General features: G+C 47.0%; 1 protein-coding gene across 5 annotated transcripts in view; it reads left to right on the forward strand.

Annotated features, from left to right (window-relative positions):
• GSE1 (Gse1 coiled-coil protein) overlaps positions 1-19,057 on the forward strand; it is a 443,486-nt gene that overhangs the window by 233,424 nt on the left and 191,005 nt on the right. Inside the window, exon 1 of one of the 5 annotated variants that reach the window (XM_081201101.1) lies at positions 17,859-18,061. The exons of the other annotated variants lie outside the window; for them this stretch is intronic. Coding sequence (XP_081057227.1) covers positions 18,019-18,061 — 43 coding nt within the window. The 5' untranslated portion in view covers positions 17,859-18,018. Of the gene's footprint in view, positions 1-17,858; positions 18,062-19,057 lie in introns of those variants that run through there. 5 annotated transcript variants of the gene reach the window in all.

A 19,057-nucleotide genomic window follows, 5' to 3' on the forward strand; every position in this document is an offset into this window, starting at 1 on the left:
TTGTAACTATCATATTTCAATGTAATAAGTGAACTGGGTCCTACACAGAGTAGACCCATCAAAAGTAATGGCCATGACTAACTTAGTTCCAATTAACATTTCATTGTATACAACCCTGAATTAATCAGCCTGGTCCAAGGTGTCTGTATGTGTGCAATAAAAACACAGCCAACATGTGAAAATTGTTCAAATGTGCAGGTCTCTGCTCCCCCTTCTTCCCCTGACTCCAAGCAAAAAAGGCTGAGAGATGGCTCTATCTAGTGCCAGACAAGGAGATAGCTGCTCCTCCCTCCAGCCGTGGCTTGTCATGGCCTCTTTGATTTATTGCTTCTATTCTAGCCTCTAAAAAAGAAACTGCCCCCTGAGGTTGGAAGCCAAAGGTCAGGGGGCAGCAGAGGTTACAGCAGTTCAAAAGTCATTGGGGGCTCTTTGTTGGCATCTGGGATAATGAGTCAGGAAAGGCTGTTTGCTGGGATATGGCTGATAATGAATGTGCTTGGGAGAAAGAGAAGAGAGGCGATGGAGGGGGAGGAGGGGTCAGGCACGCTAGACCCCCAGGTGATGCGCTCTCCATTAGGCCATTAGCCACATGTACGTGTCTGTCTGTCTGTATTCAGGGGGTGGGTTTGGGACCAGCCTTCCCGTGACACCATCTGCCTGGGATGGGAGACGGGTAAGGAAGGAGGAGGAGGAGGCAGCGAAGCACCGAAGTGCTCTGATGCTCCGGCTGTGTTTGCCGCTTGCTTGCACACAGATGGCGGTGGGTTTGGAGAGGTAGAGTGTGTACTTTTTGTTCTGAGGAGCTTTTGGGGGAGAGAAAAATAATCTAGAAAGAAAAAAGAAGCATGAGCAAGAGGGAGGGAAGGAGAATCTGGGGGGTGGAGAGGAGGGGAAGGAGAAGCACCATCAGCAGCGGGTGGAATCTCTGAACTTTACAGTCAGCAACTAGAATTATCTCCACACCAGCCAAGGTGGTAAGGGAGACATCAGATGTTTTCCATCACTTCCTGCTCAGAGATGCCTGACCCAGACTCCACTGCACATCTCAAATGCACTACTTCAGTTGGGGTGTGTGTGTGGTCCTGTGGTCTAGTCACTTACTGATCATTTTATGTGTCTGTCTGCCTCCAAATGAGACTTCTTGAAGGCAACTTTGTCCTTTGGCCTTCTCACCAGATCAAGAGTTTGAGAATATATCCTAATTGGACATTCCTGGGAGGAGGCTTAGAGGGGCACCCACTTTTGGAGAAAGGAGCAGCTTTCTTTGTCTGCACAAAGGCGGAATCTGGTGCTTAATGCTGAATTTGATTTCACATGAATCCCAGGCTTTGTTTTGCTCATTTTGAAGTTAAGCATCTAGATCTAATTCCACTAGAGCAGGGATAGGGAATCTATGGCTTTCCACATTTTTTTGACCTACAACTCCCAGCAGCCCCAGCTCGCATGGTCAACAATCAAGGGTGATAGGAGTTGTAGTCCAGCAACATCTGGAGGGCTGCAGGTTCCCCCATCCCCGATCTAGAGGAATGCATTGGCCATGTCTGCTAAAGGCTCACTCAGAAACTGAATGGAACTCTTGAAGACAAAAGCTATCAGTGGGTGGAACTTTGATTTGCTCCCACCACCATGCAACCCTGCTTCAGCCCCTAATCTGAGCAGCTTTTTAGTTTTTTTAATTGGATGGCTTGAAATGCAGAATAAATGTGTGCAAAGTGGGGAAATGCATGCTGTGCCTAGCTGAGTAACAGGACATATATAAAAGTGAAAGTGCCCAGCTTTGTAGAATAATCTACAAATATTTGGGTGGATGGTTACACGGAGAACAGCATTCCCCAGCTGGGTGCCCAGCAGATGCTTTGGGCCAGGAATCTCATCAGCTCATGGGCATAGCCAAGGGGGGCAGGGGGGCAGCTACTCCCCTTAATCAAGTAAATCAATAAAAATAATTAACTAACTGAGGTTGTGCCCCCCTTAATATGAAATCTGCCCCCCCCAACATAAATCCTGGCTATGCCCATGCATCAGCTCTGACCAGTGGCCATGCTGGCTGTGCCTGGTTAGCACCAGGTTGGGGAAGACAGTACTATGTAGACAATGTATTAGCGTGCTGGGGCTAAGAGGTAGGGGTGCGTGTGGGTGTGTATACGCTCTCACTGGAGACACATTATGTAACAGCATATGTTCTAGGGCAGATTGCTTTAGGTTGTTGCATACTCTTGCGTGGACAAAGGCAGCTTAGCATAGCATCCTGTCTTGTGCGTTTGGGGTGCCTTTTTGCAAGCTCCGTTCCTGTCTCTCCTTGGCTCTAGATTTGTAACCCCTCTCTTAATTAAGCCCCTGCCGAGCTTCTCTTGCTTCTGTGGTTGTGACGCATTCTGCATCACGCTGAGATCGCTGCCTGGGGTGCTGCTCCTGCCCTCTCTCCTTTCTCTGCATCCAGCAATACCTGACTAATCAGGTGTGCTCTCTCTTCCCCACCCCAAATGGCTGAAATACACAGTTTGAATCTTCCTCCTCTTTTCCAGTGGATTCTGTGTGCCTTTCTCCTCATGTCACCCCTTCCCACCCCATGCATAGCCTTTTGGCCAAGCCTATCAGGAGGCTTGGCTGCCGACTGCTCCCGAGCAGAGAGCTTGCCACGCAGGGGCAATTTAAGGACAGGAAGCAGGTGTTCTAGCAGCGGTGGCTGTTGGCATGCCAACAGGGGGGCAAGGGCTGCTTCCTAGCCAGCGTTTGTCACCTGCTTACTCCATAAAGCAAGTTCCATGTGTGCAGCATCCCATAGGTGTTCATGAGCAGCAAAATGCTAGCCTGCGTTAGAGGGCTTAGCCTTTGCACAAGCCTTGTCAAGGCGTTTGAATTATTGCTGCTCAGCAGGTAGCTTTCCCCCCTCCCCTCCCCAGGGCTTCCTGGCGGGGGCAAGTTGGAGCGGTCAGCTCCAGCTTGCCTCCCCGCAGGTGCTGGGGCCGGATCTGCCAAGCTCAGCTGCATTGGGAAAGCAGGCGGGTGGAAGGCTGCTGCCAGCACACTGCTGTTCTTTCCAAAGGTAGCAGCCATCTGCCGCTGTGATAAAAAGCCCCGCGGATGATAAATAGACAAGTAGCACTTTTATTGGATTGCAGCTATCGGAGCAGCCACTTTGGGTTTGGCACCCGCGCTAACGACAGGCTCCCTGAGCCTCACCGGGCGCTGCAAGATGGCTGCACTGGCTCCCTTTGTTAGACTGAGCTTCTTTTGCAGCCGTTCTTCAGAGTCCTGGGATTCACCCAGGGGTGGGGGCAGCAAGCCACTTCAGAGAGTTATTTCTGCAAAGGTAGTTGGGAAAGAGGGCTGTAGGTTAGCAGTTGGAACTTCCTGGTAGTCTACCAAGGCTTTGGGGCTGCTAAACAGCCACCCTGAGTGCCTCAGCATCCCTTTGGGAAAGAATGACCCTGTGTTCTGTTACTCAGCAGGTAAATTGCCTTTTCTGTCTTGCATTTCATCTACAGAACAACATGCATTAGTCTTGGTTGTGTGTGCTCTCTTGTATTCTAGATTGAGTGTGGGGTGTGGGGAGGCTTTCTCCATGCAACTTCCAAAACTGATTTACCCCTGAATTTCTGAAAGTGTAAACGAGAACATTTCCCCCCAAAGAACGAACAAATGAATATCACAATTCTTTCCCTTCCCCCTGCCCGCCCCTTGGAAGGAACCCCTGGAGGCCTCGCTGAAACCCACTTCCCACTTTGAAGCTGCAGTGTATCACTGCCCATTTTGCAGATGGAAAAACTGAGGCTGAGGAAATAAAAGCTGTCAATGCAGTGAGCTTCCAGGAATGAACTGAGAATGTAAGACTGTTTTTTTCCTGGTCAACCATGCTAATATTCTGTCACTGGGGCAGTTGAAAGGCAGGCAGGGATGGAACTGTTGATTGAAGAAGGACTGCGAGTACCCACCCTCCTCCCATTGCCTGCTTCAGAGTGCTTGCGTGATGGCCTTTCCATCATCACCTGCAAGGAACAGCCTGTTTGTCAATAAAAGAAGAGAGAAAATTGCTGATGAAATGGACTGTGATTTGCTTTGTATTTCCTCAGCATGTTCACCCTGCAGGCACCTGTTCTGTGATTCAGGAAGAGGAGGCTGGCAAGGACTTGGAAAGCAAAAATAATATTAAAAAGGCTGATTGTGAAAGAGCCTTGCTTCATGTTTTTAAAGGCTCAATCTTGCCATATCTTGTGGATGTGTGAGAGCTCAGAGGGAGCAGGTAGCTGGGCATGCTTCCCATCCTGACCAGGCTGTTTTCTCCTTGCAAGAGGGCTGTGGTATCTGGAGAGGAGAGTCCCTCAATGAATAAAACTAGCATGAACAGGATTATGATAATCTGTACTTCGTGTGACTCCAAATAATTAAAGAAGAATAAGAGTAGAATTTTCCCTATACTGACTTCTTTGCCAAGTCTCCATGCAGTTGCAGAGGTCAGTATTTACCAATAAATCCAGTCTGGTAAGCATGAAGAAGGCTCAGTATTCTCCTGGTTTGGAGAAAGCAAGAAATCTAGCCCAGTTCTCTCTGTTTTAGCTGATGGCCGCTCTCCAAGGTCCTAGCCAAAACCTTTTCCCTGCCTGGTTTCTGGAGACCTGTTACCCAGAGGCACCTGCAGTTGAAGATGGGACCTTACTTATCAAAGGATTTTTTCTAGCCCTGAGCCAGGAGCTGTATTGTTTGCTTCCTGCTGGGCTCGTCTGTAGCTTGGGGAGTGGCAGGAGCGGGTGACCAGAGAGAGATGTTTATTCTGCAGCTCAGTGGTTAAGATCACCTGCTTTGCATGCAGAAAGCCCCAGGTTCAGCTAAAACCTCCAGTTGTTCTTTTATTGTCCAAGGATAAGATAGCAGGAAAGAGTCATTATTTGCTTGAAACCTTGGAGTACCACTCCCATAATAGGCAATCCTGAGCTTGGTGGACCAGTGGTCCCAGCTCTGTGCAAGCGAAGTGCCCGTGTTCAACTGCAAGTGCTTTTAAACAATGACCAATGAATCACTTCACAGTCTTGAAACTCTGCCAGAGAACACACTCTGCAAAAATCACGACCCAGTAACAAAAGCAGCTAGTTCCTGGAATTTCAGAGAGACCTGGGTATTACTACCTGGGTATTACTACCTGGGTATTACTACTACTACTACTACTACTACTACTACTATTTGTTATTTGTTATACTGAAACTCTAGAAAAGGTAGCATTGAGGACAGACACACAAACACATGCCTTGTTCATTAGTGTTTCACCTTCTCATCCTTTGATACTTTGGCAAACCATTTCTGTGCAGCCCTGCCCTTTATCCAGCTGGAACTCAGGGCCCAGGCGATGAGCAGCCCCTTCTTCCTCTTGGTCTTTCCCAGCAGGGCTCAGTATTTGGGGCAAGGCAAATTGCTGCCTTTCCAGCAGGGAGGCAGCTGCTAACAGGTGCTCCCTTGCTGTGTGGTGTTCTCTCTCTCCAAGCTTCCTAGAGAACTCTGTAATGAAGTTCAGCTGTGAACTTCGGTTTTGGGTCAGGAAGGCAATTTCTCATCATCCTTTCGGCGGCAATTGAGTGGAAGATTCAGGAGCTGAGAGCGAGAGAGATGGTGTCTCCCCCTCCCATTCTCTCCTCTACACTTTCTTTCATCTTCCTCTTCACTCTGATGAAATGAGGAGTGCTCAGGCTGCCAAGGTTAGCATTTGAGTGTTCTGATGAGGGAAGGAAGGACTGGGCATGAACACACCGTGGCAGCTTCCAGCAAGCTGCTACTAAAAGAGATTTCTTGAAACACACATCTTGCCTTCAGAGACACTTTGTGTCAGTTTTTCCCATGCCTGTGGTGCAAATTGGGTTGGACTTTTATAGGGCTACAGATGTGCTGACCATGGCCCTGTTTGGGCCTGATGCTCAGGATTAAACAAACAAACAAACAAACAAACAAACAAACTCCTGCCACTCTTCTCAAAGAAGCCCAAGGAAGCAAGCATCAAAATGTTTAACAGCGTTGGTAGGTTGCTGCCATTCAGTGTAGACAATAATGACCTTAAATGAACCTGATAAAATGTGACTTCCTGTGTGCCTTTTTCCATTTTCCTGCACAGAGGTGATAACACAAGTATGTACCTTTCTCATTGATAACTGCTTCTCTTAGACTATCTGTTACCAAATTGCCACGTGATATTCCAAAGGCTAGTCTTTATCAGGAAATAATTGCAGTATTACTGTATATTTAGTGACTGTCTAAATATAGTATGTCTAAATATAAATATACTGTACTGCAGCCTTGCAAATAAGCCATCAGAAGTTAGTAGCCTGTAAAAAATGTTTACCAGCCCAGCTTCCCACTTAAGCTTCTGCAACAGCTGAAAATGAGCCGTTCCCCTGAGTGATGTCTGAAAGGATTCTTGTATGCCACAAGTGACTGACTATAACAAGCCTGATTTACCCCTACCTGTAGACAAAGGAAGTACAGTGGTACCTTGGGTTAAGTACTTAATTCGTTCTGGAGGTCCGTTCTTAACCTGAAACTGTTCTTAACCTGAAGCACCACTTTAGCTAATGGGGCCTCTTGCTGCTGCTGCGCCGCCGGAGCACGATTTCTGTTCTCATCCTGAAGCAAAGTTCTTAACCTGAGGTACTATTTCTGGGTTAGCGGAGTCTGTAACCTGAAGCGTATGTAACCTGAAGCGTATGTAACCTGAGGTACCACTGTAGAGCTTTACAACCACAAGAACTGCCTCACAACTGGTTCAAAGGACACCTTTCTTCCCAGCTCACCCAAATGGTGGTGTGGGAGAGGCTAATTAGAATTTAATCAAAGGAGGGTGTATTGTGGGTGAGAGTTAAGATACTTGAACAGGAGCCGTTTGCAGCTCTGGTCGTTATGTGGGTTTGCAATTAAAACAATTATGTCTTGGAAGAGTCAAGCTGTCTGACTCCTCGCATTCATAATTTGATGATGTTTGATAGCCACCCCTTCATTATTTATTTATTTCATTTCCATGCAGAGAGATGCAAAGATTAAATCCAGGAAGATTGGAAGCTGGGGAGCTGGTTTTATACACAGGAAACGGGTGCCATGGACAGGAATCAATTGAGACACGCCTCTAATTTTGAAAAGGGGGCATCCTGAAGTAGGGAGTACTCCATTGCTTGATATGATGCGCTGTAACACCAATGCCCTGCTCATATTTGGGGCATGTTATATAAGGCTCTGTGCTATTGTCCCTTTGGGATCCAGAGGCAAATTTAATTCAGAAATGCCACATATGTTTGGGGGAGAAATATGTGGTATAAGATGAAATTTTAAAAGATGTCTCATAGGACTGGAAAAAAATCCCAGCTGCCTAGTGTTCTAGGTTCATAGAAACCTGAAATACTTTGTACATTGGAAACTGCCTTACACCAGGTTACATCAATAGTCCATTTAGATCAGCCTTCACCAGCCTGATGCCCTCCAGATGTTTTGGACTACAACTCCCATCAGCCCCAGCCAGTGGCGTAGCGTGGGGGTGCCAGGGGTGCCGGCTGCACCGGGCGCAACATTTGGGGGGCGCGTTTGGCCGGCCCTCCTCGAGGAAGCAGGCACCCCACTGTCCTCGGACCTCCTCCGAAGGCTGGCGGTGGGGCGGAGAGACCTCCTCCCACCACCAGCCTTCGGAAGGCTGCTCCGAAGCCTGGCAGTGGGGCAGAGAGACCTCCTCCCGCTGCCAGGCTTCGGAAGGATGCTCCGAAGCCTGGTGGTGGGGCGGAGAGACCTTCTCCCCGCGCCAGCCTTCGGATGGCTGCTCCGAAGCCTGGCGGTGGGGCGGAGAGACCTTCTCCCCGCGCCAGCCTTCGGATGGCTGTCCTGAAGACTTGTGGTGGGAGCAGTGGCGTAGCGTGGGGGGTGCAGGGGGGGCCTGCCGCACCTGGCGCAACATCGGGGGGGGGCGCGGAAGAGACTGGAGTGCTAAAATCCATGGGTTAGGGGGCGCAAATTACTTGCCTTGCCCCGGGTGCTGAGAACCCACGCTACGCCACTGGCCCCAGCCAACAAGACTTGCTGCCATCACCCCCCAGGAGCTTGCAGTTCTGCTGTCTGGGGATGATGGGAGTTGCAATTCAAAACATCTGGAGGGCACCAGGTTGGCAGAGGCTGATGTAGCCAATATTGAGTATTCTGACTGACAGCAGCTCTCCAGGGTCTTCAGTAGAAAGAGGCTTTCCCCCATCAGGTACTACAGGGTCATTTTTAGTAGGACATTCCAAGGATTGAACCTTTGGCATGCAAATCAGGTACTTTACCACTGTGCTATGAGCCTAAAAGTTGGTGCTGCATTTCTAGGGTTGGAATCTGTAATTTCTGCACACACCCTTGCTATGTGTCATTTTGTCCCTGAAAATGTGGTTTGTTTGTGTTCTGCCGTTCTCCCAAAAAATACAAAAAATAGGGTAGAATAGACAATCTCTTTCTATGATCCTCCCAACAAGCTGAGAAAAAATGACAGGCCAGTGAACTACACATCTGAGTGGGAATTTGATCCTGGTCCAGTGCGCTTAAGCTAGGGACAGGGAATCTGTGCCATTCCCCCAATGATGTTGGACTACAGTTCCCATCTTCTCTGGCCATGCTGATTGAGGCTTATGGGAGTTGCAGGTTGACCACATCTGACAGGCCACCTGTACCCTGCCCCATGCCATGCTGGAGTACTAATCAGATTAACCCCTTCATTCTTTCTGTGTGTGACACTAGACCTTTTGGCTGATGTTTGGCGACTGCGTATGTGTATACAATCTTGCTGTACTCTATATGGTTCTCTGCTTTAAATGTCATTACCTGCTATGAGCAACAGGAAGGTCCAAAGAAATGCATCTGAGAGATGTAACTTAGTCCCAGAAGTCTAGCCTTCATGGAAGGAGGGATCATGTCATGAAGGGATGTAGGCTTCTTGCTGTTCTCCACCATTGTCATACCGACCTGGCACCCCCCACTGTCTTGCCAATCACCTCAGCCAATGTGGAGAAACTGGGGTAAGAAGATTTCATTGCTTGGCAACTGCCTCATATGTGTCGGCAGTTGTCTAGCAACCATTGCCATCATTTTCCCAGCTACCTCTCCTCCCGGTTTGATTTTAGCCAAACCTGCCTTATGCAGGTGAGGAGAAAGGTCTAATCTCCATTAGGACCAATGTGAGCCCTAATTTGACAGTAGGGCATCAAGTGGCAGTCCAAGTTCCTGGACAGGAGCAGTTGAATTGATTTGTGTGTAAACAAGATTTTTGCCTTAAAGAGTAAGCTTTTATGTAATTATGGGCATGCTAATATTGAAGTAGTATGCTTCCATTTAATTTAGAGATGTTACTTGTGAGTAAATGTGACTAGAGGGCTAATAATCTCCTTTCCTCTGATCTGTCTAAATATGTCTGCCTGCTGCCTTCTGCCTGCTTTGGCTCCACTTGGCAAGCTTCTTGCCTCTATCCATTCAACCTCATTCCTAGTCATTGACATCTGGCATGCAAGGTAGTTCCTTTGCATCCTGAGAACATTAGAAGATCCCTGTAGCTGGGTCAGGGCAAAGTCAGTCTAGTCTAGAATGCTGTGACCTGGAGTGAGTAACCAGTTGCCCCCTGGGACAAATGAGCAACAGCACCCTCCGTACTCATATTCCCCAGCAACTGGGATTCTGAGGCTTAGTTCCTGCACACATGGAAATAATATTTAGCTATCCCTGTGTTCTGGTGTGTCTGCCTTGACTCCACTTTGCAAGATGTTGGTCCACTAAAAAATAATTTATTTATATATTAAATGCCTATATAGTTGTACCTCAGAAGTCAAACAGAATCTGCTGTGTAAGTCCATTCGACTTCCGAAACGTTCGACTTCCAAAGCACGGCTTCTGATTGGCTGCAGGAAGTTCCTGCAGCCAATCAGAAGCTGCGGAAGCCCCATCGGACGTTCGGCTTCCAAAAGAATTTTAAAAAACTTTAAACTTTAAAAATAAGTTTAAAAAAGTGGAACACTCACTCACGTTCGACTCCCAAGGCTTTCAGGAGCCGAGGTGTGACTGTACTGCTCTTCATTCAAGGATCACAGGGCAGCTAACAATATAAAAACTCAAGAGTACATAGCACGGTAACAACAAAAACAATACCCCCCCTCACTAGTTTAAAAGGCTGTAGATTGACCTTGTAAATAAACATGCTGGATTAAATCACTCATTAGACCAGAATACAGTGGTACCTTGGGTTAAGTACTTAATTTGTTCTGGAGGTCTGTTCTTAACCTGAAGCACCACTTTAGCTAACGGGGCCTCCTGCTGCTGCTGTGCTGCCGGAGCACAATTTCTGTTCTCATCCTGAAGCAAAGTTCTTAACCCAAGGTAATATTTCTGGATTAGCGGAGTCTGTAACCTGAAGCATATGTAACCTGAAGCGTATGTAACCCGAGGTACCACTGTAGACTCTAGTCTAGGAAGTATTTGTGGGTTGTATGTATGAAGATCGTGTGAGTGCTAAAACTTTGTGATATGCCTAGGACTCTTGCCCTGTATGTTTGCCCGCCCGCCCTCCCTCCCTCCCTCCCTCCCTCTGTGTGTGTGAAATATATGTAGCAGCAGTACACAACCACCCTCTTCTGCTGAGCCTCAAACAGGCATTCAGGAAGAGGAGCAGTGTAAATTCCATTTCTCAAGAGGTTGCTAAGAGCTAGAATTAGCACTCTGAGGCATCCATCCAGGGCTGCCAGCCAGCAGTAGTTTGCCCTCTTCCATTCTACCCCCCCCCCCATGAAGCCTTGGGGCAGGGAAGAGTAGGAATGAAGGTAAATGGAATCCCCACAAAAAAGGTGACAGACTGTATTTCAGTATGCAGAATGAAGCTATTCAGATCAACTTGGGAGGTATGGAGTAGTGGCTTGGCCGGAGCTTCAGATTCCCCCAGTGAACTCTTGTTTAACACTGTCCTTCCTTCTCTCTCTTCTGCTCTCCCCTCTCCTTTCCTCAAAAGCATCTTTGCTTATTCAACAACCCTTCTTTTCTTAACAATAAGCAGTTATAGGCCTTTTTAAAAAGTAATTGTCTCAGGTCTGCCCTTGAATCTGACTTTAGGAACACCAGTATCTCTCTGGTCCCATTTCTCTATGGTGCAAGATGTTCATGTGAAAATAGTGTGGTTGGGTTGCTTGTTAGCAGGATGCTCTCAGATGACCTCTGCTTTCCCCAGAAATTGGGGAAGGGCTGTAGCTCAGGGGTAGAGCACCTTCTGCCTTACACGCAGAAGGTCCCAGATTCAGTCCCTGGCATCTCCAGGTTGGACTGGGAGAGAGACCACTGCCTGAAAATCAAGTCAGTGAAGACAATACTGAGCTAGACGGACCAAAGGTCTGACTCAGTATAAGGCAGCTTTCTATGTCTCTGTGTTTGTTCCCAAGACTTCATTCAACTGGCTCTCTTGCACCTTGGAAAGACAATGAATATCCATGGATAGGCTACTTGCATGAGCAATCTAACGTCCATCTATTACTTTATTTGTATGCTGCGTTTCCCATAGTTATAACCATGCTCAAGGCAGCTTAACATTAAAAAATACATAATTACAAACATAACAAAAGTAGTCGTAATCAATAAAAGATAAAAAGGTACACAACAAAATAGAACAATTTCCACATAAATCATAAGATCTAGAATAGAGATACAAAATAATAATAATATATATCAATAACAACAACACCCCCAACAAACCCCCCTAAAGTCTATGAGCAATCTGACCCTGAAGGAAGTGAACCTATACGGTTTGGGATTTTTTGCATTTCGAAATCTCAACTCCCAGAAGCTAATCAATTATCTCATATGATGTAGATCATTACTTTTCTCCCCATTTTATTGTAGGAGAACCTAGACTGAGGTTGAATGATGGTCACCCAGCTGTTCTTTGGCTGAACAGGGCTTAGAAATAACTCCCAATACACTTTCAGCCTTACCCTATACATCCAGCAGTGAGGTGCTAGAATGAACTGTACCATTTCAGACTGTAGGTGGGGTGTGTGTGCTATTTTTGAATGCTCCCCCACATTAAATAACAATAATAGTATTGCAAGCAGAAAGCCCTGGTGTGTCAGGAAAAAAGGCCTATCCCAGCCCACTCCATACTGTGCTAGATTTCTACTTGCAGGGAATCCTCCTTGTTTTAAGAGAAGAAAACATTAACAAGAACATTAAAAAGCATTGTTGCAGTTCTAGGACACATCTCAGCTATGTTAAAAGCACCCAAGCAGGGCCCTGGGGAGCATTCTGAGGGCTAGATGGAGAGCCAGAGGCCAACGGTCCTACCCCTGCCATAAATGCACCAATTTTGTGGTATGCATCCCAGAAATGTTATTGTAAACCATGGTGAGTTTCCCCCCTCTAATAGTCAACTTTTATATGATATACATTTTTTAAAAAAAATAGTAGATGCCTCCCAGACAACCCAGTCTGATGGGTGGGGTATAAGAAACACATCATCATCATCATCATCATTATTATTATTATTATTATTATTATTATTATTATTATTATTAAAATACACTGTTCTTCTTGAACAACTTGAAAAATCTGTGACGTTGGTTGAGGTCATGCTGCTGTTGAGTGGCAAGACTGGCAAAGGCTTGTAAGACTCCTGACTCCAGTCCAGCTGTTTGGTTGGAGTATCCCTAACAAGTCTCATGAATTCCTCCTGATAAGAGTTGGCAGTAATCCTGCATTTCAGGATTCTCTGAAGCAACTCCCCCCCCCTTTAAATCCAACTACCTTCCATTTGATTTGGAATGCTATATTTGCTCCAGGGTCGTGGGATCTCTTTGAACCCCCCAGCATTCCTTGGGGCAGATAGCACTGAACAAGAGGGCGGGTGAAACCAATGCGTTGAGGTCACGTTGTACAAATAGACTGGGGAGCTAAGAGAGTGACCCATTCATGGATGATATATATCTGTGTGGAAAGGGTGCCTGCTTGCTGATGGAATGATTCCCCCCGGAATGTCAGGAACATTTATAATTGATGATCCGATGGCTGATTAGCCCCTTTGTGGGGGTTGTGTGTGTATTTAGCACTTGGGGGTCCCAGTCAAGAGAGTATGTGTGCCTAGGCTGTGTGCACATAAGCAGGGTTTTAATCTCTCCCCCCCTTTTAAACCAACCCCCTGGAAGTTGTGTTTTTGTTTTTAAGAGAAGCTTAAAGTTGTGGCTAAAAGGTGAAAAGAAAGCAAAGCTTTTTCTTGCAGATAGGGGCTTTAGTATTTGGGGCAAGGACCTGCTTGTATCTGTCTGCCCCTTCTCTGGATTGTGTACTTCTTAACATTTTTTAGATGATTCTGAGCTGTTTTCTGAGTCTGTGGAAGAAGTTGGGTTGGAAGTATCTGAACTGTTTACACGGTGGGGCATTAGGTGACAGGAGCACCTGGGTTCGCTTTTTTGGAGGACATTGGGTGAAGCACCGAATAAAATAAGGCCTCCGGGCTGAGCACAATCTTGGGTAACCAGTTGTGAAGATCTTCATGCTTGCAGCTGGCCACAGCCTTTGTTCTTTGAGCCAGATTCCTAGAGAAAATGGTCTTGAAAAATCCTCTCTCGGAGCAGCAGAACGTTTATGTTAGGGTCATGCACACACAGAATTCTCACCCAGAGCCATATGCTTCACCTGTGCATTTGGCTGCCAAGTCACATTTTTGTGTGTATGTCTTTCTACCTGTACACAGCTGTGTTGCCAGGGGCTGATGGGAGTTGTAGTTCAGAACTATGCAGGGAGCCTGGTTGGCAAAGGCTGGCCTAGTGAATGACCTGGAATGTCTGTGCACTTCCTTCAGGCATAGTTATGATCCCTTGCGTGCTTTCTTTCCAACATTTTCCTGTTTATAAACAGTAGCGTCTTGTGGCGCCTTTTTATATATAAAAAAATAAAAGCTGTTGTGGCATGAACTTTTTAATGAGTGAAAAGCCACTTCCCTGTGTTTTTCACTGTTAACTGCAGCCCTCCCAGCTGTCCCCTTTTCCCCACCCCTGGGCAGCACCTGCTCCATTGTCTCCTCAGGGAAGAAGCCATGCCAGAGATAGCAGCTGCCTGGCCAGGCGTGAATCCCAGGAATTTGGCCATGCTGGAGGAGAGCGGCAGACTCCTCTCGACCTCTGACCCAGCAGGATGATACAAGCCATCTTCTGTTTCTCTTCAGACTGATTTCTGGGGTCAGCACAACAGCTCTCCCTGTCTCCCTCTCTGCCTGATAAAATGTCTGGAGTCCCCGCCACACAATAGATCTGTCAGACTCTTGGCATAAGCTTGGGAGGGACGAGGGCAGGAGGAGGTGAGAAGAGAGAGCCACGGAGACACAACATTTCCTTCAGAAAATGTGCTGGGTGGCAAGGATAGGATCTTAACAGAGCAATCTCCCCCTGCCCTTCCATTTGCTATCAGATGAACTCCCAGAGCTTTTCGTATGGAACAACCATCCTAGGCCACATCTGTACCATTCATTTAAAACATTTTTATACTATTTTAGCAATCATATCTCCCTCCCCCCCCCCCAAAAAAAATCCTGGGAACTGTAATTTGTTAAGCATGCTGAGAGTTGTTAGGAGACTCCCCTATTCCCTTCATATAGCTAGAATTCCCAGAATCTCTGGAGATTGTAGCTCTGTGAGAGAAATAGGGATCTCTTAACAGCTCCCGGCATGCTTAGCCAAACTGTAGTTCCCAGAATTATTTGGGGAAAGTCATGACTGTTAAAGTGATGTGCTTTAAACTATGGTGCAGTAGGCACATGGGTGGCGCTGTGGTCTAAACCACAGAGCCTAGGGCTTGCTGATCCAAAGGTTGGCAGTTTGAATCCCCGCGACGGGGTGAGCTCCCATTGCTGGGTCCCAGCTTCTGCCCACCTAGCAGTTCAAAAGCGCGTCAAAGTGCAAGTAGATAAATAGGTAATGCTCCGGCGGGAAGGTAAACGGCATTTCCGTGTGCTGCTCTGGTTCGCCAGAAGTGGCTTAGTCATGCTGGCCACATGACCTGGAAGCTGTATGCTGGCTCCCTCGGCCTATAGAGCGAGATGAGCGTGCAACCCCAGAGTCGTCTGCAACTGGACCTAATGGTCAAGGGTACCTTTACCTTTTTATGGTGCAATATGGTCATAGCTTCTCTCTTTCTCCTCTCCTGTTTCTCTCTCCCCCATACCCACTCCACCTATAGCAAGATTGGAGCACAGAGCCTTGGACCCCAGATTTTGCTGTCTAGGCTTCATGAAGTCACCTTTGCTTTGGAACTGTCTGAAAAAGCTTATTACTGTATTTGTCCCCCAGTGTTAAGATCACGCTGTGGGTGCACAGTTGTTACTCCAAGCAACTGACATTCAGAGACATACTGCCTCCAACACTGGAGATAGAATATAGCCATCATGGCTAGTAGCCATTGACACCCTCCATGAATTCCCATGAATTTCACAGGCTGGAAATTATTTTGAAAGTGAAATTTTGCAGAAAAGTGCACACTTTTCAGTGTATATATTTATTAAATTTATAGCCCAACCTTTCCCCCCAAAGGAGCCCAGAGAACATGACTTCCTTTTGTACACCTTTGTCCCCCAAAGCTATGATCTAGCTGCAGCTGAACCAGGTAGGGGGTGAATTTGTGATTTCCATATTTTGAAACTATAGCTCCAGTCGTATTTGTTTGATTCTTATCATCTTGTTCAGTGTTCCAAGCACAGGGGCAACCCCTAACAGAGCTTTGACCTGTGATCTTAACACTGGAGACAAATAAGCTTTTTCAGACAGTTGGAGGTGGTTTGAAGAGCAAAGTGACTGTTCATGGTAAATAGTTTTCTTTTCCAGCTTTTCCTTTTTTTTATTTAAAAAATTTGCTTGGTCAGATGCAATCTTGGGACAAAATTAATGCTTGTGCAGCTGTGGAGAATAGTGTGTTGCTCAAATTGCCGTCAGCTCCCTTGGAAATTCATTGTTTGTTTCTGACCTTGCAGCTCTAGCCTAGTCAAAGATGGAGGAAGAGAGCAGAGCCTAGTGCAGAGGTGTTTGGGAGAATGGATATGCAGAATCAAGTGGTCGTAGACCCCCCCTCAGAGACTTTTTCTGGTGGGCGGGAAAGTCTGTGCTAGAGGAGGAGAAAATGGCTTGATGAATGGAGATTCTCATTTGTAAGCAAAGACAGTGCCTAATTAGGAGCTCAGACACGTGAGATGTTAAAGCATTCTTTGCCAACCTGGTGCCCTTCAGATGTTGTTGGGACTCCCACCTGCCTGCATCTATTACAATTAGCCATGCTGGCCAGGGCTGATAGTGTGGTGTTGTGGTTAATGTACTAGACTTGGACGTGAAAGACCTGGATTCAAATCCCCATTCTGTCTGCCATGAAGCTCACTGGTTGACTTTGGGGCAAGTTACTGTCTCTCTCAGCCTAATCTTTCTCATGGGGTTGTTAGGAGAAAATGTGAAGGGTGAAGAACACTACTGTGAGTTCCTTGGGAGGAAATGTGGGATTATAAATATAATAAATACTAAAAAAAAAATCTCGAGGGCAACAAGTCCTGAAATTCCTTTCCTTTCCCTGTGAAGTATGGGTGTGGGGTATTTCGGAGATGAGAGGGAGATGCTCAGCATATACTTAATATTTTATCCACCCAAGTAAATTAATTTTGGCTAAAGCAAAAAAGATTTGTGCCAGGGTTTTGAGCATGTCAAATGAAAATCAAAAGTCTCAGGGCACATGCAGAGTGAAAGGCTGCTGACTCTTAGGAAGTATTTTAGCCTTTTCCTAGGAACTAAAAGCCACATGTAGCTATTGACAGAGAAGTGGATAAAATTTAATAACTTCTAATGCTAAGTTTGGTTCAGAAAAGTGATTTGGGGGGTGGGGTGGAGAAAGAGATATAAATCAGGCATTTTAATTTCTTAATTTTAAAAAATCAGCCGAGCTGCACACTGCGGTGTTTGTAATCCAGTGAGTTTAGTACCATTTATCAATGTGAAATTTTTAGGGTTGGGATTGTACACTTTAATTTGAGACTCTCACCTTATGGGGTTTTTTGTGGATTTCAGCCCTAATGAGGGCTAGGAGGTGTGTGTGTGAGTGATGGTTTCTTCCTTGGTCCTCTTATTTTGTTTTCTCTCCTTTGCAAAGACATGCAGCTCTTTTCCCTCCCCCAAGCCCTCTTCTGTCTCCAAGGATAAGGTCCCACCTCCTTGTCGCTCCCCTTCCCAATGGTTAAATACAAAAGAGGAAGTGCTGTGTGCTTGCCTGGGCCTGGAATGAAGAAGCAGGGGATGAGGGGGGAGGAGAAGGAAGAGGGGAGGGGAACCCAGAATCCAGAGTGCGTCTGCTATTGAGAAATGAAAAGGCTCCTCCAATTAGACGCTTTGGTGCTGCAAACTTGAGGCGAGGCACTTGAACTGTCACTGTGGAGCCTTAATTAGCAGCTGCGGGTGAGGGGTCAGCCTCAACTCAGCAGTCTTGACAAGGCTGATATCAAGTGCAAGGCAGAGGAGGAGGCAGGGAGAGAGAGAGAGAGAGAGAGAGAGAGAGAGAGAGGACGGGAAGGAGGCAGGCGAGCAAACAAGCGAAGGGGGGGCGGGAAGGAGAGAAGCAAAAGCTCCCTCAACTCAGGACCCAAACCCTGGAACACACAGGAGGAGAAGTGGGGTGTGAGGGAAGCAATGGAGAGATGCAGCCGGCGCTTTAAAAGGGAATAAAATGGTTGCTATCTTTCTCTCTATCTGAGCTGGCTCCCTGCCTGCAGTGAGGATCCCAGGAGCAGCTGTTTGCCTGCACCCTGAGCTCTTCCTCCTCTTCCCCTGCCCCCCCCAACCCCGGACATCATTCCAGTCGACTTCCTCACCTTCCCAAACTGTTTGCCTTGAGATCAGAGTGTGGACGCCGTCAGACAGTGACCCCGTTCCAGAGGGCAGAGGCGCAGGGGTTGTTGTCCTTGGGGTTGCTTGCCATGCCACGGATTGCTGCCTAGGGTCTTGCTTTTGTACCCCTGCTGCCATCGCTGCCAGGGCCAACATGCTGGAGATGAAGACCTGGTCCACCTTGCTTCAGAGTCTGAGTGAGTGAAAGTTTAGCTGCCTCCTCCCTGTCAACCCCCCCCCCCCCGCCTTGCAGCAAAATCTGGCTCCTGTTTTATCGAGCTTGGTGTTCAGCTTTGGGCAAGAGGCTACAGGGAAGGGAGAGCAGGGCTCACTCATGGACTTGCTTGGATGCCCCGTTAGTGCAGAGGAGGCCTCTTCTACTTGCACTGTTTGGAGCTGTTGGAGATGATCTAGCTCCCTTGTCTAGCAGGAGCTTATTGGGGGGAGAGGGGGAGGAGACCCATTGTATAGGAGCTGTAGGCTTTGAGGTCCGTCTCTTCCTCCTCTTCTTTCTCTCATTTCCCCTCCCCATGGTCAGTAATTCTGGGTTCTTTCTATTAAAAAATCACACGATGGAGTGGCCAAATCCTGCAGTGAATCTCAAAGGCTAGTCTTGCTTTCCCTGGCAACATGTAGCTTGGCTTGCTTTCATGAGTCACTTGCCTGTCTGTTTTTGTTCTAAATAACCCTTTTTTGTGGTGGAACTGCTGTGTGCCTGTGATGCACCATGGTAGAGCTACTCCTGCCTTTAGCTAGTGGAGAGGAGCCAACCTAGTGGTTTTAGGGGCCCTTGCAAATCTTACAAATTGACATCTGGGTCAGAAAGCAATGCAATGCAGAGACGTTATGAACAGTAGACCCTGATGGAGAGGCAAGAGGTGACAAGAAATAGAAGGATCATGTGCATTCAGCTCACTTGAGATTAGAAAGGGCTTGTTTTTTGGGGGGGATGGGGGATGGGGTCCTGTATGATTTTTAATGAGTTAAGGGGGGTGAGTCTCTTGAGAACTCTCTAGACAGCACCTCTCTTCATTTCAAGCTAATTAAACTCTACCTGCCTGGCAGTTTCCTGAAAGGGAGGGGGAAAACTCATGTTGACTGTGACTTCCTGACCTGGTGGGGCTTCACCTTTGACCTTTGACCCCTGGCCTCTGGCCCTTTTAGGAAAAAAAGAGATGCTTTAAATGCAAAGT

Source organism: Podarcis bocagei, assembly GCF_964188305.1.
Source record: "Podarcis bocagei genome assembly, chromosome: 7".
Taxonomy (NCBI): Eukaryota; Metazoa; Chordata; class Lepidosauria; order Squamata; family Lacertidae; genus Podarcis; species Podarcis bocagei.